The sequence below is a fragment of the Mycteria americana genome, unplaced genomic scaffold (genome assembly GCF_035582795.1).
Source record: "Mycteria americana isolate JAX WOST 10 ecotype Jacksonville Zoo and Gardens unplaced genomic scaffold, USCA_MyAme_1.0 Scaffold_247, whole genome shotgun sequence".
In the NCBI taxonomy this organism is placed as follows: Eukaryota; Metazoa; Chordata; class Aves; order Ciconiiformes; family Ciconiidae; genus Mycteria; species Mycteria americana.
Window position 1 is genome coordinate 9,023 of NW_027445586.1, and position 20,376 is coordinate 29,398.

Sequence of the window (20,376 nt, forward strand, 5' to 3'; positions counted from 1 at the left end):
TGGGGGTGTTTCGGCTTGAATTATGGCCAAGCAGAGCTTGATGGCACCATCATGACATCATGTTGACCGCGATGACATCACCTCAACCCAATTTTAGGCCATTCAGGGCAGATTTATGGCCAAGTAGAAGTTGTTGAGACCATCATGACCTCACATGGACCACGATGACATCACCTGAACCCAATTTGGAGGCATTTCCAGCAAATTTATGGCCAAGTAGAGGTTGTTGAGATCATCATGACGCCATGTTGACCATGATGACATCACCTCAACCCCATTTGGGAGCATTTAGAGCAAATTTATGGTCAAGTAGAGGTTGATGGCACCATCATGACGCCATGTTGACCACGATGACATCACCTCAACCCAATTTTAGGCCGTTCAGAGTAGATTTATGGCCAAGTAGAGGTTGATGGCGCCATGATGATCTCATACGGACCACGATGACATCACCTCAACCCCATTTGGTGGCACGTAGAGCAAATTTATGGCCAAGTAGAGGTTGTTGAGATCATCATGACGCCATGTTGACCACGATGACATCACCTCAAGCCAATTTGGGAGCATTTCCAGCAAATCTATGGCCATGTAGAGATTGTTGAGACCATCTTGACGCCATGTTGACCGTGATGACATCACCTCAACCCCATTTGGGAGCATTTAGAGCAAATTTATGGCCAAGTAGAGGTTGATGGGCCCATCATGACCTCACATGGACCACGATGACATCACCTCAACACAATTTGGGGGTGTTTCGGCTTGAATTATACTCAAGTAAAGGTTGATAGGACTACCATGATGTCATGTTGACCGCGATGACATCACCTCAACCCAATTTTAGGCCATTCAGGGCACATTTATGGCCAAGTAGAGGTTGTTGAGATCATCGTGACGCCATGTTGACCATGATGACATCACCTCAACCCCATTTGGGAGCATTTAGAGCAAATTTATGGCCAAATAGAAGTTGTTGAGATCATCATGACGCCATGTTGACCACGATGACATCACCTCAACCCAATTTTAGGCCGTTCAGAGTAGATTTATGGCCAAGTAGAGCTTGATGGCGCCATCATGACGCCATGTTGACCACGATGACATCACCTCAAGTCAATTTGGGGGCATTTCCAACAAATCTATGGCCAAGTAAAGATTGTTGAGACCATCATGACGCCACGTTGACCACAATGACATCACCTCAACCCCATTTGGGGGCGTTTCGGGTGGAATTATGACCAAGCAGAGCTCGACGGCACCCTCAGGCCGCCATGACATCACCTCAACCCGATTTGGGAGCATTTAGAGCAAATTTATGGCTAAGTAGAGGTTGATGGGCCCATCATGACCTCACATAGACCACGATGACATCACCTCAACCCCATTTGGGGGTGTTTTGGCTTGAATTATGGCCAAGCAGAGCTTGATGGCACCATCATGACATCATGTTGACCGCGATGACATCACCTCAACCCAATTTTAGGCCATTCAGGGCAGATTTATGGCCAAGTAGAAGTTGTTGAGACCATCATGACCTCACATGGACCACGATGACATCACCTGAACCCAATTTGGAGGCATTTCCAGCAAATTTATGGCCAAGTAGAGGTTGTTGAGATCATCGTGACGCCATGTTGACCATGATGACATCACCTCAACCCCATTTGGGAGCATTTAGAGCAAATTTATGGCCAAATAGAAGTTGTTGAGATCATCATGACGCCACGTTGACCGCAATGACATCACCTCAACCCCATTTGGGGGCGTTTCGGGTGGAATTCTGACCGAGCAGAGCTCGACGGCACCCTCAGGCCGCCACGACATCACCTCAACCCGATTTGGAGGGGGGGGGTGGGGGGCGGAGCAACTCACGGGGCGCCGCGGGCGCTATAGGGCGAGGTAGAGGCTGATGGGGCAGTGGTCGCTGCCCAGGACGCGGGAGCGGATCTTGCTGTCGCAGAGGGCCCCTTCCAGGCGGCGGGAGATGACGAAATAATCCAGGCGCCACCCCACGTTGCGTTGGCGGGCGCCCCCCAAGTAGGTCCAGAAGGTGTAGGCGTGGGGGACGTCGGGATAAAGATGGCGGAAGGAATCCAAAAAACCGGCGTCCAACAAAGCGCCGAAACCCCGGCGTTCCTCGGGGGTGAAACCGGCCGAGCGGCGGTTGGCGCGGGGGTGGCGGAGGTCGATTTCGGCGTGGGCCACGTTGAGGTCGCCGCAAAGGGCGACGGGTTTGCGGGCGTCCAGGCGGGTGAGGTAAGAGCGGAAGGCGGCGTCCCAGCGTTGGCGGTAGGCCAAGCGGGCCAGGCCCCGCCCGGCGTTGGGGACGTAAGCGGCCACCACGAAAAGGGCGGGGAATTCGGCCGTCACCACCCGGCCTTCGCGGTCGTGCTCCTCCTCGCCTGCCGGGGGGGGGAGGGGGGGGGGGACGGGGGAGGGGGGGTCACGTCGGGCACGGAGGGGGGGAGGGGGGGGGGGTAGCCGGGGGCAACTGGGGCGGGTGGGGGGCGACTGGGGGTAATTGGGGGGCAACTGAGGTAGTTGGGGGGCAACTGGGGGCAATGGGGGGCAACTGGGGGCAATGGGGGGCAACTGAGAGTAGCTGGGGGCAACTGAGGCAGTTGGGGGGCAACTGGAGATCGAGTGAGGGCAACTGGGGGCAACTGAGGCGGTTGGGGGGCAACTGAGGCAATGGGGGGGCAACTGGGGGCAATTGGAGGGCAACTGGGGGTAATTGGGGGGCAACTGGGGGCAATTGGGGGGCAACTGGAGGCAATTGGGGGGCAACTGGGGGTAATTGGGGGGCAACTGAGGTAGTTGGGGGGCAACTGGGGGCAATGGGGGGCAACTGGGGGCAATGGGGGGCAACTGAGAATAGCTGGGGGCAACTGGGGCAGTTGGAGGGCAACTGGGGGCAACTGAGGCGGTTGGGGGGCAACTGAGGCAGTTGGGGGGCAACTGGGGGCAATTAGAGGGCAACTGGGGGTAATTGGGGGGCAACTGAGGCAGTTGGGGGGCAACTGGGGGCAATTGGAGGGCAACTGAGGCAATTGGGGGGCAACTAGGGGTAGCCAGGGGCAACTGGAGGCAATTGGGGGGCAACTGGGGGTAATTGGGGGGCAACTGAGGCAGTTGGGGGGCAACTGGGGGCAATTGGGGGCAACTGGGGGCAACTGGGGGCAATGGGGAGCAACTGGGGCAACTGGGGGCAACTGGAGAGCAAGTGAGGGCAACTGGGGGCAACTGAGGCAATTGGGGGGCGACTGGGGCAATTGGGGGGCAACTGGAGATCGAGTGAGGGCAACTGGGGGCAACTGAGGCGGTTGGGGGGCGACTGAGGGCAGCTGGGGGCAACTGGAGATCGAGTGAGGGCAACTGGGGGCAACTGGAGACCAACTGAGGCAACTGAGGGGCAACTGGGGGCAAGTGAGGCGGTTGGGGAGCAACTGAGGCAATTGGGGGGCAACTGGGGGCAACTGGGGGCAACTGGAGAGCGAGTGAGGGCAACTGGGGGCAACTGAGGCGGTTGGGAGGCAACTGGGGCAATTGGGGGGCAACTAAGGCAATTGGGGGCAACTGGAGAGCGAGTGAGGGCAACTGGGGGCAACTGAGGCGGTTGGGGGGCAACTGAGGCAATGGGGGGGCAACTGGGGGCAATTGGAGGGCAACTGGGAGTAATTGGGGGGCAACTGGAGGCAATTGGGGGGCAACTGGGGGTAATTGGGGGGCAACTGAGGTAGTTGGGGGGCAACTGGGGGCAATTGGGGGCAACTGGGGGCAATGGGGGGCAACTGAGAGTAGCTGGGGGCAACTGGGGCAGTTGGAGGGCAACTGGGGGCAACTGAGGCGGTTGAGGGGCAACTAAGGCAGTTGGGGGGCAACTGGGGGCAATTGAAGGGCAACTGGGGGTAATTGGGGGGCAACTGAGGCAATTGGGGGGCAACTGGGGGTAGCCAGGGGCAACTGGAGGCAATTGGGGGGCAACTGGGGGTAATTGGGGGGCAACTGAGGCAGTTGGGGGGCAACTGGAGATCAAGTGAGGGCAACTGGGGGCAACTGAGGCGGTTGGGGGGCAACTGAGGGCAACTGGGGGCAACTGGAGATCGAGTGAGGGCAACTGGGGGCAACTGTGGGCAATTGGGGGGCAACTGGGGTCAATTGGGGGGCAACTGGGGGCAACTGAGGCACTTGGGGGGCAACTGGGGGCAATGGGGGGCAACTAGGGGTAGCCAGGGGCAACTGAGACAGTTGGGGGGCAACTGGGGGTAATGGGGGGCAACTGAGGGCAACTGGGGGCAACTGGGGGGCAACTGAGGGGCAACTGAGGCAGTTGGGGGCAACTGGGGCAACTGGGGGCAACTGGGGGGCAACTGGGAGCAACTGGAGGGCAACTGGGGGCCATTGGGGGGCAACTGGGGGCAATGAGGGGCAACAGGGGGCAAGTGGGGGGCAACCGGGGCCAACTGGAAGTCAACTGGGGGCAAATAAAGTGCAACTGGGGGCAACTGGGGGCAACTGGGAGCCAACCGAAGAGCGCTGGTGGCCAACGGGGACAAATTGGGGGGCAGGGGGAGATCTGGGGGGGGCTATGGGCTACTTAGGGGTCCCGGGGGCTACTTAGGGGTCCCAGGGGCTACCTGGGGGTCCCGGGGGGCTACTTAGGGGTCCCGGGGGCTACTTGGGGGTCCCGGGGGCTATCTGGGGGTCATGGGGGGCTACCTGGGGGTTGCGGGAGCTACTTAGGGGTCCTGGGGGGCTACTTGGGGGTCACAGGGGGCTACTTAGGGGTCGTGGGGGATATTTGGGGGTCCCAGGGGCTACCTGGGGGTCCCGGGGGGCTACTTAGGGGTCCCGGGGGCTACCTGGGGGTCATGGGGGGCTACCTGGGGGTTGCAGGGAGCTACTTAGGGGTCCTGGGAGGCTACTTGGGGGTTGCGGGGGCTACTTAGGGGTCCTGGGGGGCTACTTGGGGGTCACAGGGGGCTACTTGGGGGTCGTGGGGGATATTTGGGGGTCCCAGGGGCTACCTGGGGGTCCCGGGGGGCTACTTAGGGGTCCTGGGGGCTACTTGGGGGTCATGGGGGGCTACCTGGGGGTTGCAGAGGGCTACTTGGGGGTCCTGGGAGGCTACTTGGGGGTTGCGGGGGCTACTTAGGGGTCCTGGGGGGCTACTTGGGGGTCACAGGGGGCTACTTGGGGGTCCCGGGGGCTACTTAGGGGTCCCAGGGGCTACCTAGGGGTCCCGGGGGGCTACTTAGGGGTCCCGGGGGCTACTTGGGGGTCATGGGGGGCTACCTGGGGGTTGCAGGAGGCTACTTAGGGGTCCTGGGGGGCTACTTGGGGGTCACAGAGGGCTACTTGGGGGTCGTGGGGGATATTTGGGGGTCCCGCAGGGCTACCTGGGGGTGCCAGGGGGCTACTCGGGGGTCCTGGGGGCTACCTGGGGGTCGTGGGGGGCTACTTGGGGGTTGTGGTGGGCTACTTGGGGGTCCCAGGGGCTATTTGGGGGTCCCGGGGGGCTACTTGGGGGTCGTGGGGGGCTACTTCGGGGTTGCAAGGGCTACTTGGGGGTCCTGAGGGGCTACTTGGTGGCCCCGGGGGGATATTTGGTGGTCCCAAGGGGCTACTAAATGGTCCCAGGGGCTACTTGGGGGTCCCAGGGGCTACTTGGGGGTCCTGGGGTGCGACTTGGTGGTCCCGGGGGGATATTTGGTGGTCCTGGGGGCTACTTAGTGCTCCCGGGGGGGCTACTTGGGGGTCCCGGGGGCTACTCGGGGGTCCTGGGGGGCTACTTGGTGGCCCTGGGGAATATTTGGTTGCCTCAGGGGCTACTTGGTGGTCCCGGGGAGATATTTGGTGGTCCCAGGGGCTACTTGGGGGTCCCAGGGGGCTACCCGGTGGTCTGGGGGGGCTACTTGGTGGCCATATGGGATATTTGGTGGCCCCAGGGGCTACTTGGTGGTCCTGGGGGGGATATTTGGTGGTCCCACGGGCTACTCGGTGGTTGCGGGGGGCTACTTGGTGGCCCTGGGGGATATTTGGTGGTCCCAAGGGGCTACTTGGTGGTCCCGGGGGATATTTGGTGGTCCTGAGGAGCTACTCGCTGGTCGCGGGGGGCTCCCCGGTGGTCCCAGGGGCTACTTGGGAATCCCGGGGTGCAACTTGGCGGTCCCAAGGGGATATTTGGTGGTCCCAGGGGGATATTCGGTGGTCCCAAGGGGATATTCGGTGGCCCCCGGGGCCTATTTGGCGGCCCCAGGGGCCACTCGGGGGGCTGGCGGGGGGCTACCGGGGGGTCTCACCGATGCCGTAGGTGACGCTGAGGGGCTCGTGGCGGGCCAGCAGCCCCACGCCGCCGTAGCCGGGCCGGCCCTCGGGGCTAGCCCAGAACTGGTGGGGCAAGCCCGGCAGGGCGCGGACCTCGGGGGGCACGGCCGGGCCCCCGCACTTGGTCTCCTGCAGGCAGAGGACGTCGGGGGCCTCCTCCTGCACCCACTGCCGGAGAGGGGGCCGCGGGTGGGGGGGGGGCCGGGGGGGGGGGGGCGGACCCCCACTTCCGGGTTCCCCCCCAGGTTCCAGGGTCACCCCACTTCCGGGTTCCCCCACTTCCGGGTTCCCCCCCAGGTTCCAGGGTCACCCCACTTCCGGGTTCCCCCCACTTCCGGGTTCCCCCCCAGGTTCCAGCCGCTCCCACTTCCGGGTTCCCCCACTTCCGGGTTCCTCCCCAGGTTCCAACCCCCCCCACTTCCGGGTCCCCCCACTTCCGGGTTCCCCCCAGGTTCCAGGGTCCCCCCACTTCCGGGTTCCCCCCCAGGTTCCAAGGTCCCCCCACTTCCGGGTTCCCCCCCAGGTTCCAGGGTCCCCCCACTTCCGGGTTCCCCCACTTCCGGGTTCCCCCCAGGTTCCAGCCCCCCCCCACTTCCGGGTTCCCCCCAGGTTCCAGGGTCACCCCACTTCCGGGTTCCCCCCACTTCCGGGTTCCCCCCAGGTTCCAGCCCCCCACTTCCGGCTTCCCCCCAGGTTCCTGCACCACCCCACTTCCGGGTTCCCCCCACTTCCGGGTTCCCCCCAGGTTCCAGCACCCCCCCACTTCCAGGTTCCCCCCACTTCCGGGTTCTCCCCCAGGTTCCTGCACCACCCCACTTCCGGGTTCCTCCCCAGGTTCCAGCTGCTCCCACTTCCGTGTTCCCCCACTTCCGGGTTCCCCCCCCAGGTTCCAGGGTCCCCCCACTTCCGGGTTCCCCCCACTTCCGGGTTCCCCCCAGGTTCCAGACCCCCACTTCCGGGTTCCCTCCAGGTTCCTGCACCACCCCACTTCCGGGTTCCCCCACTTCCGGGTTCCCCCCAGGTTCCAGCACCCCCCCACTTCCAGGTTCCCCCCACTTCCGGGTTCCCCCCCAGGTTCCAGCACCCCCCCACTTCCGGGTTCCCACCAGGTTCCCGCCACCCCACTTGCGGGTTCCCCCCAGGTTCCAGGGTCCCCCCACTTCCGGGTTCCCCCCAGGTTCCAGCCCCCCCCACACTTCGGGTCCCCCCACTTCCGGGTTCCCCCCAGGTTCCAGCCCCCCCACTTCCGGGTTCCCCCACTTCCGGGTTTCCCCCCAGGTTCCACACCCCCCCACTTCCGGGTACCCCCCCCCCCATTTCAGGTTCCCCCCCCCGGGTTCCGGGGTCCCCCCCACTTCCGGGTCCCCCCCAGGTTCCAGCCCCCCCCCACTTCCGCGTCCCCCCCACTTCCGGGATCCCCCCAGGTTCCAGCCCCCCCCCACTTCCGGGTTCCCCCCCAGGTTCCAGCCCCCCCTCCACTTCCGGGTCCCCCCACTTCCGGGTTCCCCCCAGGTTCCATCCCCCCCACTTCCGCGTCCCCCCCACTTCCGGGATCCCCCCAGGTTCCAGCCCCCCCCCCACTTCCGGGTTCCCCCCAGGTTCCAGCCCCCCCTCCACTTCCGGGTCCCCCCACTTCCGGGTTCCCCCCAGGTTCCATCCCCCCCACTTCCGGGTCCCCCCCCCCATTTCAGGGTTCCCCCTCCCCCCCCGGGTTCCGGGGTCCCCCCCACTTCCGGGTCCCCCCCACTTCCGGGTCCCCCCCTGGTTCCAGCCCCCCACACTTCCGGGTTTCCCCAGGTTCCAGCCCCCCCCACTTCCGGGTCCCCCCACCCCCATTTCAGGGTTCCCCCTCCCCCCCCACTTCCGGGTCCCCCCACTTCCGGTCCCCCCCCCACTTCCGGGCCCGCCCCTACCTGCAGCCCCCCCTTGCGCACCCAGGCGCGCAGCCCGCCCACGTTCCATGACGTCACGCGCAGGGTGCAGCGCTGCCCGCCCGGAGCCACCTCCCGCGGGGGCGGGTCCTCGTACGGGGGCGGGTCCTCCGCTCGCCCCGCCTTCCGGGGGCGGTGCCCTGCGGGGGAGGCGGGGTCAGGGGGGGCTGGGGGGGACTGGGGGGGAACTGGGAGGGACTGGAGGGGACTGGGCGGGAACTGGGATGGGACTGGGGGGGAACTGGGAGGGACTGGGAAGCACTGGGAGGGACTGGAGGGGACTGGGAGAGACTGGGAGGGACTGGGCGGGAACTGGGATGGGACTGGGGGGAACTGGGAGGGACTGGGGGGGACTGGGAGGGACTGGAGGGGACTGGGAGAGACTGGGAGGGACTGGGCGGGAACTGGGATGGGACTGGGGGGAACTGGGAGGGACTGGGGGGGACTGGGATGGGACTGGGGGGGACTGGGGGGGGACTGGGAGGGACTGGGAGGGAACTGGGATGGGACTGGGGGGAACTGGGGGGGACTGGGAGGGAGGTAGGAGGGGAGATAGGGGCACTGGGAGGGACTGGGGGAGACTGCGATGGGACTGGGGGGAACTGGGGGGGACTGGGAGGGACTGGGAGGGAACTGGGAGGGACTGGGGGAGACTGCGATGGGACTGGGGGGAACTGGGAGGGACTGGGAGGGACTGGGGGGGGCTGGGGGGGACTGGGATGGGACTGGGGGGGACTGGGAGGGACTGGGATGGGACTGGGAGGGAACTGGGGGGGACTGGGAGGGACTGGGAGGGAACTGGGATGGGACTGGGGGGGACTGGGGGGGGAACTGGGAGGGACTGGAGGGGACTGGGAGAGACTGGAAGGGACTGGGGGGAACTGGGATGGGACTGGGGGGGACTGGGATGGGACTGGGGGGAACTGGGGGGGACTGGGAAGCACTGGGATGGGACTGGAGGGGACTGGGGGGAACTGGGAGGGACTGGGGGGCACTGGGAAGCACTGGGGGGGGACTGGGGGGGACTGGGGGGGACTGGGAAGCACTGGGATGGGACTGGGGGGAACTGGGGGGGACTGGGAAGCACTGGGATGGGACTGGAGGGGACTGGGGGGAACTGGGAGGGACTGGGGGGCACTGGGAAGCACTGGGGGGGGACTGGGATGGGACTGGGGGGAACTGGGAGGGACTGGGAGGGACTGGGGGGGACTGGGGGGGACTGGGATGGGACTGGGAGGGAACTGGGAGGGAACTGGGATGGGACTGGGGGGGACTGGGATGAGACTGGGGGAAAGTGGGAGGGACTGGGGGGGACTGGGATGAGACTGGGGGAAAGTGGGAGGGACTGGGGGGGACTGGGATGGGACTGGGGGGGGACTGGGGGGGAACTGGGAGGAGACTGGGGGGAACTGGGGGGACTGGGAGGGACTGGGGGGAACTGGGAGGGACTGGGATGGGACTGGGGGGGACTGGGATGTGACTGGAAGAGACTGGGAGAGACTGGGGGCAACTGCGCGGGAACTGGGATGGGACTGGGGGGGAACTGGGAGGGACTGGGAGGGACTGGGATGGGACTGGGAGGGAAATGGGGGGGGACTGGGAGGGACTGGGGGGGACTGGCAGGGACTGGGAGGGATTGGGATGGGACTGGGGGGGAAATGAGGGGGGAACTGGGAGGGACTGGGGGGGACTGGGAGGGAGGTAGGAGGGGAGATAGGGGCACTGGGAGGGACTGGGACGGCACTGGGAGCCACTGGGAGGGACTGGGAGGGGGTTTAGGGGGACTGGGAGGGACTGGGAGAGAACTGGGAGGGACTGGGGGGCTCTGGGATATACTGGGACATACTGGGATGCACTGAGAAGCAACTGGGAGATCCATACTGGGTTATACTGGTTTGCCCCTCCCTCCCCCCCCCGTATTGCTCTGTACTGGTCCATACTGGCCTACATCGCTCTATACTGGTCTATACTGGTTGATGCTGGTCCATACTGGTGTATACAGGTCTATACTGCTCCATATTGATCCACACAGGTCTATACTGGTCTGTACTGGTTTATATCAGTCTGTACTGGTTTATAGTGGTCCATCTATACTGGTTTATAGAGACCTATACTGGTTTATACTGGTCCATACAAGCCTATACTGGTCTGTACTGGTCCATATTAGCCTGTACAGGTCTATACTGGTCTACATAAATCTATACTGGTCTATACTGGTCTATACAGGTTTGTACTGGTCAATACTGGCCCGTACTGATGTATACTTGCCCGTACCGGTCTATAGAGACTTATACTGGTTTGTACTGGTCTATACTTGTCTGTATTGGTCCATACAAGCCTATACTGGTCTGTACTGGTGCATACTGATCCATACAGGTCTATACTGGTCTATACAGGTCTGTACTGGTCTATACAGGTTTGTACTGGTTCATACTGGTCTGTACTGATCTATATTTGTCCATAATGGCCTGTACAGGTCTATACTGGTCTGTACTGGCCTATACTGGCCTGTACTGGTCCATACATGTCTATACTAGTCCATACTGGTCCGTACAAGTCCATACGGGTCCATACTAGTCCATACTGGTCTGTACTGGTCTATACTGGTCCATACTAGTCTGTACAGATCTATACTGGTCTGTAGTGGTCTCTACTGGTCCATACTAGCCTGTACAGATCTATACTGGTCCATACTGGTCGATCTATACTGGTCTGTAGTGCTCTATACTGGTTCATACTGGCCTATACTGGTCCATACTGGTCTATACTGGTCCGTACTGGCCTATTCAGGCCTCTACTGGTCTATATTGGTTTATACAGGTCTATACTGGTCCACACTGGTCCATAGTGGTCTGTACTGGTCTACACTGGCCCGTACTGCTCTACACAGGTCTATACTGGTCTGTACTGGCCTATACTGGTCTGTACGGGTCAATCTATACTGGTCTGCACTGGTCTATACTGGTCTCTACTGGTCTATAGAGGTCTATACTGGTCTATATTGGTCTATACTGGTCCTTACTGGTCTATACTGGTCTATATTGGTCCATACTGGTCCATACTGATCTATACTGGTCTGTACTGGCCTCTACTGGTCTGTACTGGTCGATCTATACTGGTCTGTACTGGTCTATACTGGTCCATACTGGTCTATAGAAGTCTATACTGGTCTATATTGGTCTGTACTGGTCCATACTGATCTATACTGGTCTGTACTGGCCTCTACTGGTCTGTACTGGTCAATCTATACTGGTCTGTACTGGTCTATACTCGCCCATGCTGGTCTATAGAGGTCTATACTGGTCTATACTGGTCCGTACTGGTCCATACTGGTCTATACTGGTCCCTACTGGTCCATACTGGTCTATACTGGTCCGTACTGGTGGGCACTCACCCGCCCCCTCCCCGGCGTCGCCCTCGGCCGCCTCCTTCTTGCTGCGCTTCGGCATCGCCGCAGGCCCCGCCCCTCGGCCGCAGGCCCCGCCCCCTCCGCCACAGGCCCCGCCCCTCCGCCACAGGCTCCGCCCACCGGCCTCTGGCTCCGCCCCCCCCCTCGGGCTGAGGCTTCACCCCCGGGGCTCTGCCCTGGGCTCGGGCTCCGCCCCCCGGGCTCAGGCTCCGCCCCCGGGTGGTGGCCACGCCCCTCGGGCTCAAGCTCCGCCCCTGGAAGAGGGAGACAGGCGTCAGCGCGGGACCCGCCCCCCCCCCCCCCCCGCCGGCCAGCCAATCAGCGCGCCGCCTCGCTTGAATCGGCCAATCGGGGACCGCCGCCGCCGCGCCGCAGCCAATCGGCGCCCGCCGTGGCCACGTGGCGGCCAATCCCAGCCCGCCGGGGGCCCGAACCGGAGCCAATCAGCGTCCCCCGGGGCCCAAACCGGAGCCAATCAGCGTCCCCCGCGGGCCAAACCGGAGCCAATCAGCGTCCACCGGGGCCCAAACCGGAGCCAATCAGCGCCCAAACAGACCAGTTACCCCCCCCCCCCCGCCCCCCCCGCGGAAGCCAATCAGCGCCCGTCCCCCCCCCCCCCGCAGCCAATCAGCGCCCCCCCCTTATCCACCCCCCCCCGCCCCCGCCCGCGGGAACCAATGAGCGCCCGCCCCCCCCCACCAATCACCGCCCTCCGTCCGTCCCGTCCCGTTCCCGTCCCGTCCCCCCGCAGCCAATCAGCGCCCGCCGTACCTTAAGCACCGCCCAACCGGCGCCTCCCGGTGTGAGGCCGGGACCAATCAGCGGCGGCGGCGGCGGCGGCGGCAGCGCGCGCGCGCCCGAGCGGCTCCGCGTGCGGGGCGGGAGGCGGGACCGGAAGCGGAAGCGTCGCCGCGTCACGGCGGGGGTGGGAGGGGAGGGCGGGCGCCGGGCGGGCGCGTCACTTCTGGCGCGCGGCGGCCGGAAGTGACGCGATCGGGCGGCGCCAGGAGCGGCGCGTGGCGGCGGCGGGAAGCGGCGGCGGCGGGAGGCGGCGGCGGCGGTGACGCGGCGCTGACGTCAGAGTGACGCCATGCCGACGGTGCTGGGGCTGGAGGGCTCCGCCAACAAGGTGGGGGCGGGGGTGGTGCGGGACGGCGTCATCCTCAGCAACCGCCGCGCCACCTACGTCACGCCGCCCGGGCACGGTGAGGCGCCTGACGTCACTACCCCCCTTCCGGCCCCGCCCCCCTTTCCCGCGCGGATCCCCCCCGCTCCCCCCCGCTGACGTCACTGCCGGCCTGCAGACCCCTCCCCAGACCCCATGACGTCCCTCCCCCTCGCCACCCTCCCCGTGATGTCACCCGCCCCGGCGTCCCCCGCCCCGTGACGTCACTCCTCCCCACGCCCCTTCCCCCAGCCCCCTCCGTGACGTCGCTCCGCCTCTTGCCCCCCTCCCCCCCCGCGCCATGTTGTGCCACCCCTCCCCATGACGTCACTTCCCCTGGGAGCCCGCCGCCTGTGTGATGTCATCATTCCCCGGGAGGCCCCTCCCCGTGACATCACCGGCCCCTGGGAGCCCTCCCCCCATGACATCACTGATGCCCGCCATGACATCACTCCTACCCCCCCCCAGCCCCTCCTGTGATGTCGCTCCCGGCGGGCTCCGCCCCCATGATGTCATCACATGACACCACGCGATGTCACTCTCCCCCCCCGCCCCATGACGTCACTTCCTCCCCCTCCCCAACCCCCCCCGCGACACCCCGGGAGCCGCCCAGTGACATCACCCCTTTCCCTGTGACATCACTCCCCCCCCCCATGACGTCACAGCCCCCCCGCCCGTGACATCCCTGTGATGTCACCGCCCCGCCCGGTGACGTCCCGCTGCCCCCAGGCTTCGCCCCCGGCCCGACCGGCCGCCACCACCGGGGGGCGCTGTTGGGGCTGGTGGCCGACGCCCTGGCCGACGCCCGGCTCCGCCCCCGCGACCTCGACGCCGTCGCCTTCACCAGAGGTAACGGGGGGGGGGGCGGGGCCACGGGGCGGGGGGCGGGGCTTTGCCGGGCCCTGGGCGGGGCCACGGGGTGGGGGGCGGGGCTTTGCCGGGCCCTGGGCGGGAACCCCCCAGCCCCCCACTGCCACCCCGCCCCCTCCCCAGCCCCACAGCAGCCCCCCGGGTGGCGTCGGGGTCACGTGTCCTTAGCGTGTCCTTAGCGTGTCCTTAGCGTGACCTTAGCGTGTTCACCGGAAACCCCCAGATGGGAACCCCCCAGCCCCCCGCCGCCACCCCGCCCCCTCCCCAGCCCCACAGGGACCCCCCCGGGAGCCATCAGGGTCACATGACCTTAGCGTGTCCTTAGCGTGTTCACCGAAAACCCATAGATGGGCGACCCACAGGCCCCCCGCCGCCACCCCGCCCCCTCCCCAGCCCCACAGGGCCCCCCCGGGAGGCGTCAGGGTCACATGTCCTTAGCGTGTCCTTAGCATGTTCCCCAGAAACCCATAGATGGGCGACCCACAGGCCCCCCGCCACCACCCCACCCCCTCCCCAGCCCCACAGCAGCCCCCCGGGAGCCATCAGGGTCACATGACCTTAGCGTGTCCTTAGCATGTTCACCGAAAACCCACAGATGGGAGACCCCCAGCCCCCCGCCGCCATCTTGTCCCCTCCCCAGCCCCACAGGAGCCCCCCGGGAGCCATCAGGGTCACATGACCTTAGCGTGTCCTTAGCGTGTTCCCCAGAAACCCATAGATGGGAGACCCCCGGCCCCCCGCCGCCATCTTGTCCCCTCCCCAGCCCCACAGGGACCCCCCGGGAGCCATCAGGGTCACATGACCTTAGCGTGTCCTTAGCGTGTTCCCCAGAAACCCATAGATGGGTGACCCACAGGCCCCCCGCCACCACCCCGCCCCCTCCCCAGCCCCACAGCAGCCCCCCGGGAGCCGTGTGGGTCACGTGTCCTTAGCGTGTCCTTAGCGCGTTCCCCAGAAACCCCCAGACGGGAACCCCCCAGCCCCCAGCCGCCATCTTGTCCCCTCCCCAGCCCCACAGGGACCCCCCGGGAGCCATCAGGGTCACATGTTCTTGGCATGTTCTTAGTATGTCCTTAGCGTGTCCTTAGCATGTTCACCGAAAACCCATAGATGGGAGACCCCCAGCCCCCCGCCGCCACCCTGCCCCCTCCCCAGCCCCACAGGAGCCCCCCGGGAGCCATCAGGGTCACATGACCTTAGCGTGTCCTTAGCATGTTCACCAAAAACCCATAGATGGGCGACACACAGACCCCCCACCGCCATCTTGTCCCCTCCCCAGCCCCACAGGAGCCCCCCGGGAGCCATCAGGGTCACATGACCTTAGCGTGTCCTTAGCATGTTCCCCAGAAACCCATAGATGGGAGACCCCCGGCCCCCCGCCGCCATCTTGTCCCCTCCCCAGCCCCACAGGGACCCCCCGGGTGGCATCAGGGTCACGTGTCCTTAGCGTGTCCTTAGCATGTTCACCGAAAACCCATAGATGGGCGACCCACAGGCCCCCCGCCGCCACCCCGCCCCCTCCCCAGCCCCACAGGGCCCCCCCGGGAGGCGTGTGGGTCACGTGTCCTTAGCGCGTCCTTAGCGCGTTCCCCAGAAACCCACCGCCGGGCGCCCCCCCCCCCCCCCCCGCGTGGGCGGGGCGCTGAGGGGGGCGTGGCGGGGCGCAGGGCCGGGCATGGGGGCCCCGCTGGCGGTGGTGGCGGCGGTGGCGCGGACGCTGGCGCAGCTGTGGGCCCTGCCCCTGCTGGGGGTCAACCACTGCGTGGGGCACATCGAGATGGGGCGGCTGCTGGGCCGCGCCCGCGACCCCCTCGTCCTCTACGTCAGCGGCGGCAACACCCAGGTGAGCGCGCCCGCGCGGGCGGGGCGGGGCGGGGCGGGGGGCGGCGGGGCGGCGGCGGCGCGGCGGCGCCGTAGGTCGTCGGGCGACGGCGCGGCGGCGGCGGGGTGAGGACGCGGGTTGTCACGGGACGTCGCGGCGGCGGCGTGGTGATGATGTAGTCGTCACGTGATGGCACAGTGTTGGCACGATGATGACGTACGTTGTCACGCCATGTCACGGCGTCGGCGTGGTGATGACATAGGATGTCACAGGATGTCACGATGTTGGCGTGGCGGTGACATAGGTTGTCACGCGATGTCGCGGTCTCGGCGTGATGACGCAGGTTGTCGCGTGACGTCACGGTGTTGACGCGATGATGATGCGGCTTGTCACGTGACGTCACGGTGTTGGCGTGGTGATGACGTAGGTTGTCACGTGATGTCATGGTGTTGGCATGATGATGACGTAGGTTGTCACGTGATGTCACGGTGTTGGCGTGGTGATGACGCGGGTTGTCACATGATGTTACGATGTTAGCGTGGTGATGATGTAGTTGTCATGTGATGTCACGGTGTTGGCGCGGTGATGACGCAAGTTGTCACGTGATGTCGTGACATTGGCATGATGACGACGTAGGTTGTCACGTGATGTCACGGTGTTGGCGTGATGATGACACAGGATGTCACATGATGTCACGATGTTGCCACGGCAATGACATAGGTTGTCACGCAATGTCACGGTGTTGGCGCGATGATGCAGCTTATCACATGATGTCATGGTGTTGACGCGATGATGACGTAGGTTGTCACGCGACGTCACGGTGTTGGCGCGGTGATGACACAGGTTGTCACGTGATGTCACGGCGTTAGCGTGATGATGACGTAGGTTGTCACGTGATGTCACGGTGTTGGCGCGGCGATGACACAGGTTGTCACGTGATGTCATGGCGTTAGCGTGATGATGACGTAGGTTGTCACGTGACGTCACGCTGTTGGCGTGGTGATGACACAGGTTGTCACGTGATGTCGTGGTGTTAGCGCGATGATGACATAGGTTGTCACGTGATGTCACGGCGTTGGCGTGGTGATGACACAGGTTGTCACATGATGTCACGGTGTTGGCGCGGCGATGACACAGGTTGTCACGTGATGTCATGGCGTTAGCGTGATGATGACGTAGGTTGTCACATGATGTCACGGTGTTGGCGTGGTGATGACACAGGTTGTCACGTGATGTCACGGTGTTGGCGCGGCGATGACACAGGTTGTCACGTGATGTCGTGGCGTTAGCACGATGATGACGTAGGTTGTCGCGTGACGTCACGGTGTCGGCGCGGCGATGACGCAGGTTGTCACGTGACGTCACGCGCGACTCCACGCTCCGCCATAACGCGCCGCGACAACGCGCCCCCGCGCCGCGAGGGGCGGGCCCGGGTCGCGCCGCCTCGCGACGCGACGCGACGTGACGCGGCGTCACGTGGCGTGATGTGGCGTCACGTGACGTCACGTGACGCCCCGCCCCGCCAGGTGATCGCCTTCTCCCGCCGCCGCTACCGGATTTTCGGGGAGACGCTGGACCTGGCGGTGGGGAACTGCCTCGACCGCTTCGCCCGCCTCCTCCAGGTGACCCCGCCCCCCCGTGACGTCAGGGGCCACGCCCCGACCCCCGGCCACGCCCCGCCCCCCTCTCCCCCCCCCCCCCCGCGGGGACCCCGTTAACCCCTCCCCTCCCCCCCCCCCAGATCTCCAACGACCCCAGCCCCGGCTACAACATCGAGCAGCTGGCCCGCAGGTGAGGGGGGGGGCCGCGGTGCCCCCTCAGTAGCCACCCCCACCCCCTCAGTAGCCCCCCACCCCCTTAGTAACCCCCCAACCCCTCAGTAGCCACCCCAACCGCCTCAGTAGCCCCCAACCCCCTCAGTAGCCCCCAATCCCCTCAGTAGCCACCCCCACCCCCTCAGTAGTCCCCAACCCCCTTAGTAACCCCCCACCCCCTCAGTAGCCCCCAACCCCCTTAGTAGCCACCCCTACCCCCTCAGTAGCCCCCAACGCCCTCAGTAGCCCCCCAACCCCCTTAGTAGCCCCCAACTCCCTTAGTAGTCCCCTGAGTCCCTTACTAGCCCCCAACCCCCCTAGTAGCCACCCAACCCCCTCAGTAGCCCCCAATCCCCTCAGTAGCCCCCAACCCCCTCAGTAGCCACCCCAACCCCCTCAGTAGCCCCCAATCCCCTCAGTAGCCACCCCCACCCCCTCAGTAGCCCCCAATCCCCTCAGTAGCCACCCCACCCCCAATCCCCTCAGTAGCCCCCCAACCCCCTCAGTAGCCCCCAATCCCCTCAGTAGCCCCCAACCCCCTCAGTAGCCACCCCAACCCCCTCAGTAGCCCCCCAACCCCCTCAGTAGCCCCCAATCCCCTCAGTAGCCCCCAACCCCTTCAGTAGCCACCCCAACCCCCTCAGTAGCCCCCAATCCCCTCAGTAGCCCCCAACCCCCTTAGTAGCCCCCCACCCCCTCAGTAGCCACCCCCACCCCCTCAGTAGCCCCCAACCCCCTTAGTAACCCCCCAACCCCCTCAGTAGCCCCCAATCCCCTCAGTAGCACCCAGTCGTCTCAGTAGCCACCCCCACCCCCTCAGCAGCCCCCAATCCCCTCAGTAGCCACCCCCACCCCCTCAGTAGCCCCCAACCCCCTTAGTAGCCCCCCAACCCCCTTAGTAGCCCTCAACTCCCTTAGTAGCCCCTAACCCCTTTAGTAGCGCCCCTGAGCCCCTTAATAGCCCCCCGACCCGCTTAGTAGCCACCCAACCCCCTTAGTAGCCTCCCAAAACCCTCTTAATACCCCCCTAGCCCCCTTCATAGCCCCCAGCCCCTTTTCTAGCCCCCCACCCCTTTCATAGCCCCCCCGCCCCTTTCGTAGCCCCCCCAGCCCTTTCATAGCCCCCCAGCCCCTTTCATAGCCCCCCAGCCCCTTTCATAGCCCCCCCAGCCCTTTAGTAGCCCCCCACCCCTTTCATAGCCCCCCCGCCCCTTTTGTAGCCCCCCCAGCCCCTTTCATAGCCCCCCAGCCCTTTCATAGCCCCCCCACCCCTTTCATAGCCCCCCCCCCTTTAGTAGCCCCCCAGCCCCTTTCATAGCCCCCCCACCCCTTCGGGACCAGAGTGGGGAGGAGCTGCCCCCCCCACACTCTCGGGGTTCCCCCCCCCCCGGGTTCCCCCCCCCCCCCGAAGATCCCCCCCCCACTCTCAGGGTTCCCCCCCCCTCTGGGTCCCCCCCCCCACTCTCGGGGTGCCCCCCCCGGGTTCCCCCCCCCCTCTCGGGGTTCCCCCCCCACTCTCAGGGTTCCCCCCCCCCATCGGGATTCCCCCCCCACTCTCGGGGTTCCCCCCCCCCCGGGGTTCCCCCCCCCACTCTCAGGGTTCCCCCCCCCCCTCGGGTTTCCTCCCCCCCCCCGGGGTGCTCCCCCCCCCACTCTCAGGTGCCTCCCCCCCCCCCCCCCCGGATTCCCCCCCCTCGGGGTTCCCCCCCCACTCTCAGGGTTCCCCCCCCCTCGGGGTGCCCCCCCCCCTCTCAGGTGCCCCCCTCCCCGGGCTCCCCCCCCCCTCTCAGGGTGCCCCCCCCCCCTCGGGGTTCCCCCCCCCCTTCTGGGTTCCCCCCCCCCCCCCGGGTTCCCCCCCCACTCTCAGGGTCCCCCCCCCCCCCCGGGTTCCCCCCCCACTCTCAGGGTCCCCCCCCCGGGGTTCCCCCCCCCTCTGGGTTCCCCCCCCACTCTCAGGGTTCCCCCCCCCCCCCTTCTGGGTTCCCCCCCCACTCTCAGGGTTCCCCCCCCCCCTCCGGGTTCCCCCCCCCCTCCGGGTTCCCCCCCCCCTCTGGGTTCCCCCCCCCCTCTTGGGGTTCCCCCCCCCCCTCTGGGTTCCCCCCCCACTCTCAGGGTCCCCCCCCACCTCGGGGTTCCCCCCCCCACTCTCAGGGTCCCCCCCCCCCCCGGGGTTCCCCCCCCCCCCTCGGGGTGCCCCCCCCCCCCGTTGCCCCCTAACCGGGGGGGCGCAGGGGCCGGCGGCTGCTGGAGCTGCCCTACGTGGTGAAGGGCCTGGACGTCTCCTTCTCGGGGCTGCTCTCCCACCTCCAGGTGAGGGGAGACCCCCCCGGACCCCCCCGGACCCCCCCCGTGCTTTGGGGGTGACCCCCCCTCACCCCTCTGTGTGCCCCCCCCCCCCCCCCCCCCCAGGCCGTCACCCCCAAACTTTTGGCGTCCGGGGAAGCGACCCCCGAGGATCTGTGCTTCTCCCTGCAGGTGGGGGGGGGGAGATTGGGGGGGGGTTGGGGGGGCGTTAAGGGCGTTTGGGGGGGTTAAGGGGGTTTGGGGGGAGGTTGGGGGGGAAAATGGGGGGGTTTGGGGGGCAATAAGGGGGTTTGGGGGGAGATTTGGGGGGTTTGGGGGGATTGGGGGGGAGATTGGGGGGGTTTGGGGGGGCGTTAAGGGCGTTTGGGGGGGGTTAAGGGGGTTTGGGGGGGGTTGGGGGGGTTGGGGGGGAGATTGGGGGGGGTTGGGGGGCAATAAGGGGGGTGGGGGGGAGATTGGAGGGGACATTGGGGGGTTTGGGGGGGCGTTAAGGGCATTTGGGGGGGTTAAGGGGGTTTGGGGGGATTGGGGGGAGATTGGGGGGGGTTGGGGGGGCAATAAGGGGGTTTGGGGGGAGATTGGGGGGGTTTGGGGGGATTGGGGGGGAAAATGGGGGGGTTTGGGGGGCAATAAGGGGGTTTGGGGGGAGATTGGGGGGGTTTGGGGGGGTTGGGGGGGAGATTGGGGGGGACATTGGGGGGGTTGGGGGGGGATAAGAGGGTTTGGGGGGGCGTTAA

The 20,376-nt window shown here is 65.7% G+C and overlaps 2 protein-coding genes across 2 annotated transcripts; one reads left to right on the forward strand and one right to left on the reverse strand.

The window, feature by feature from the left end:
- Nucleotides 1–1,867: 1,867 nt before the first annotated feature.
- On the reverse strand, nt 1,868–11,799 carry APEX1 (apurinic/apyrimidinic endodeoxyribonuclease 1). Its single transcript, XM_075489642.1, has 4 exons — nt 11,650–11,799; nt 8,238–8,395; nt 6,300–6,492; nt 1,868–2,399 (listed from the first exon to the last, which is right to left on the reverse strand). Exons 1-4 carry the CDS (start codon nt 11,702–11,704, stop codon nt 1,885–1,887), a joined length of 921 nt encoding a protein of 306 aa, XP_075345757.1. The 5' UTR covers nt 11,705–11,799; the 3' UTR covers nt 1,868–1,884.
- An 864-nt stretch (nt 11,800–12,663) lies between these two features.
- LOC142403406 (tRNA N6-adenosine threonylcarbamoyltransferase-like) lies at nt 12,664–19,855 on the forward strand (the record flags this gene model as incomplete). The annotated part of the gene is made up of 7 exons (XM_075489643.1): nt 12,664–12,869; nt 13,559–13,678; nt 15,367–15,542; nt 17,048–17,143; nt 17,263–17,312; nt 19,567–19,645; nt 19,745–19,855. Coding segments are annotated over exons 1-7 (747 nt in total), but the record flags the coding sequence as incomplete, so codon positions are not given.
- Nucleotides 19,856–20,376: the final 521 nt, after the last annotated feature.

Coding starts and splice junctions, on each gene's coding strand:
- APEX1 (XM_075489642.1), bottom strand. CDS start 11,704: ATGCCGAAGCGCAGCAAGAAGGAGGCGGCCGAGGGCGACGCCGGGGAG. Junction 6,493..8,237: donor TGCGCAAGGGGGGGCTGCAG/GTAGGGGCGGGC, acceptor CCTCTCCGGCAG/TGGGTGCAGGAGGAGGCCCC. Junction 2,400..6,299: donor CAGCGTCACCTACGGCATCG/GTGAGACCCCCC, acceptor CCCCCCCGGCAG/GCGAGGAGGAGCACGACCGC.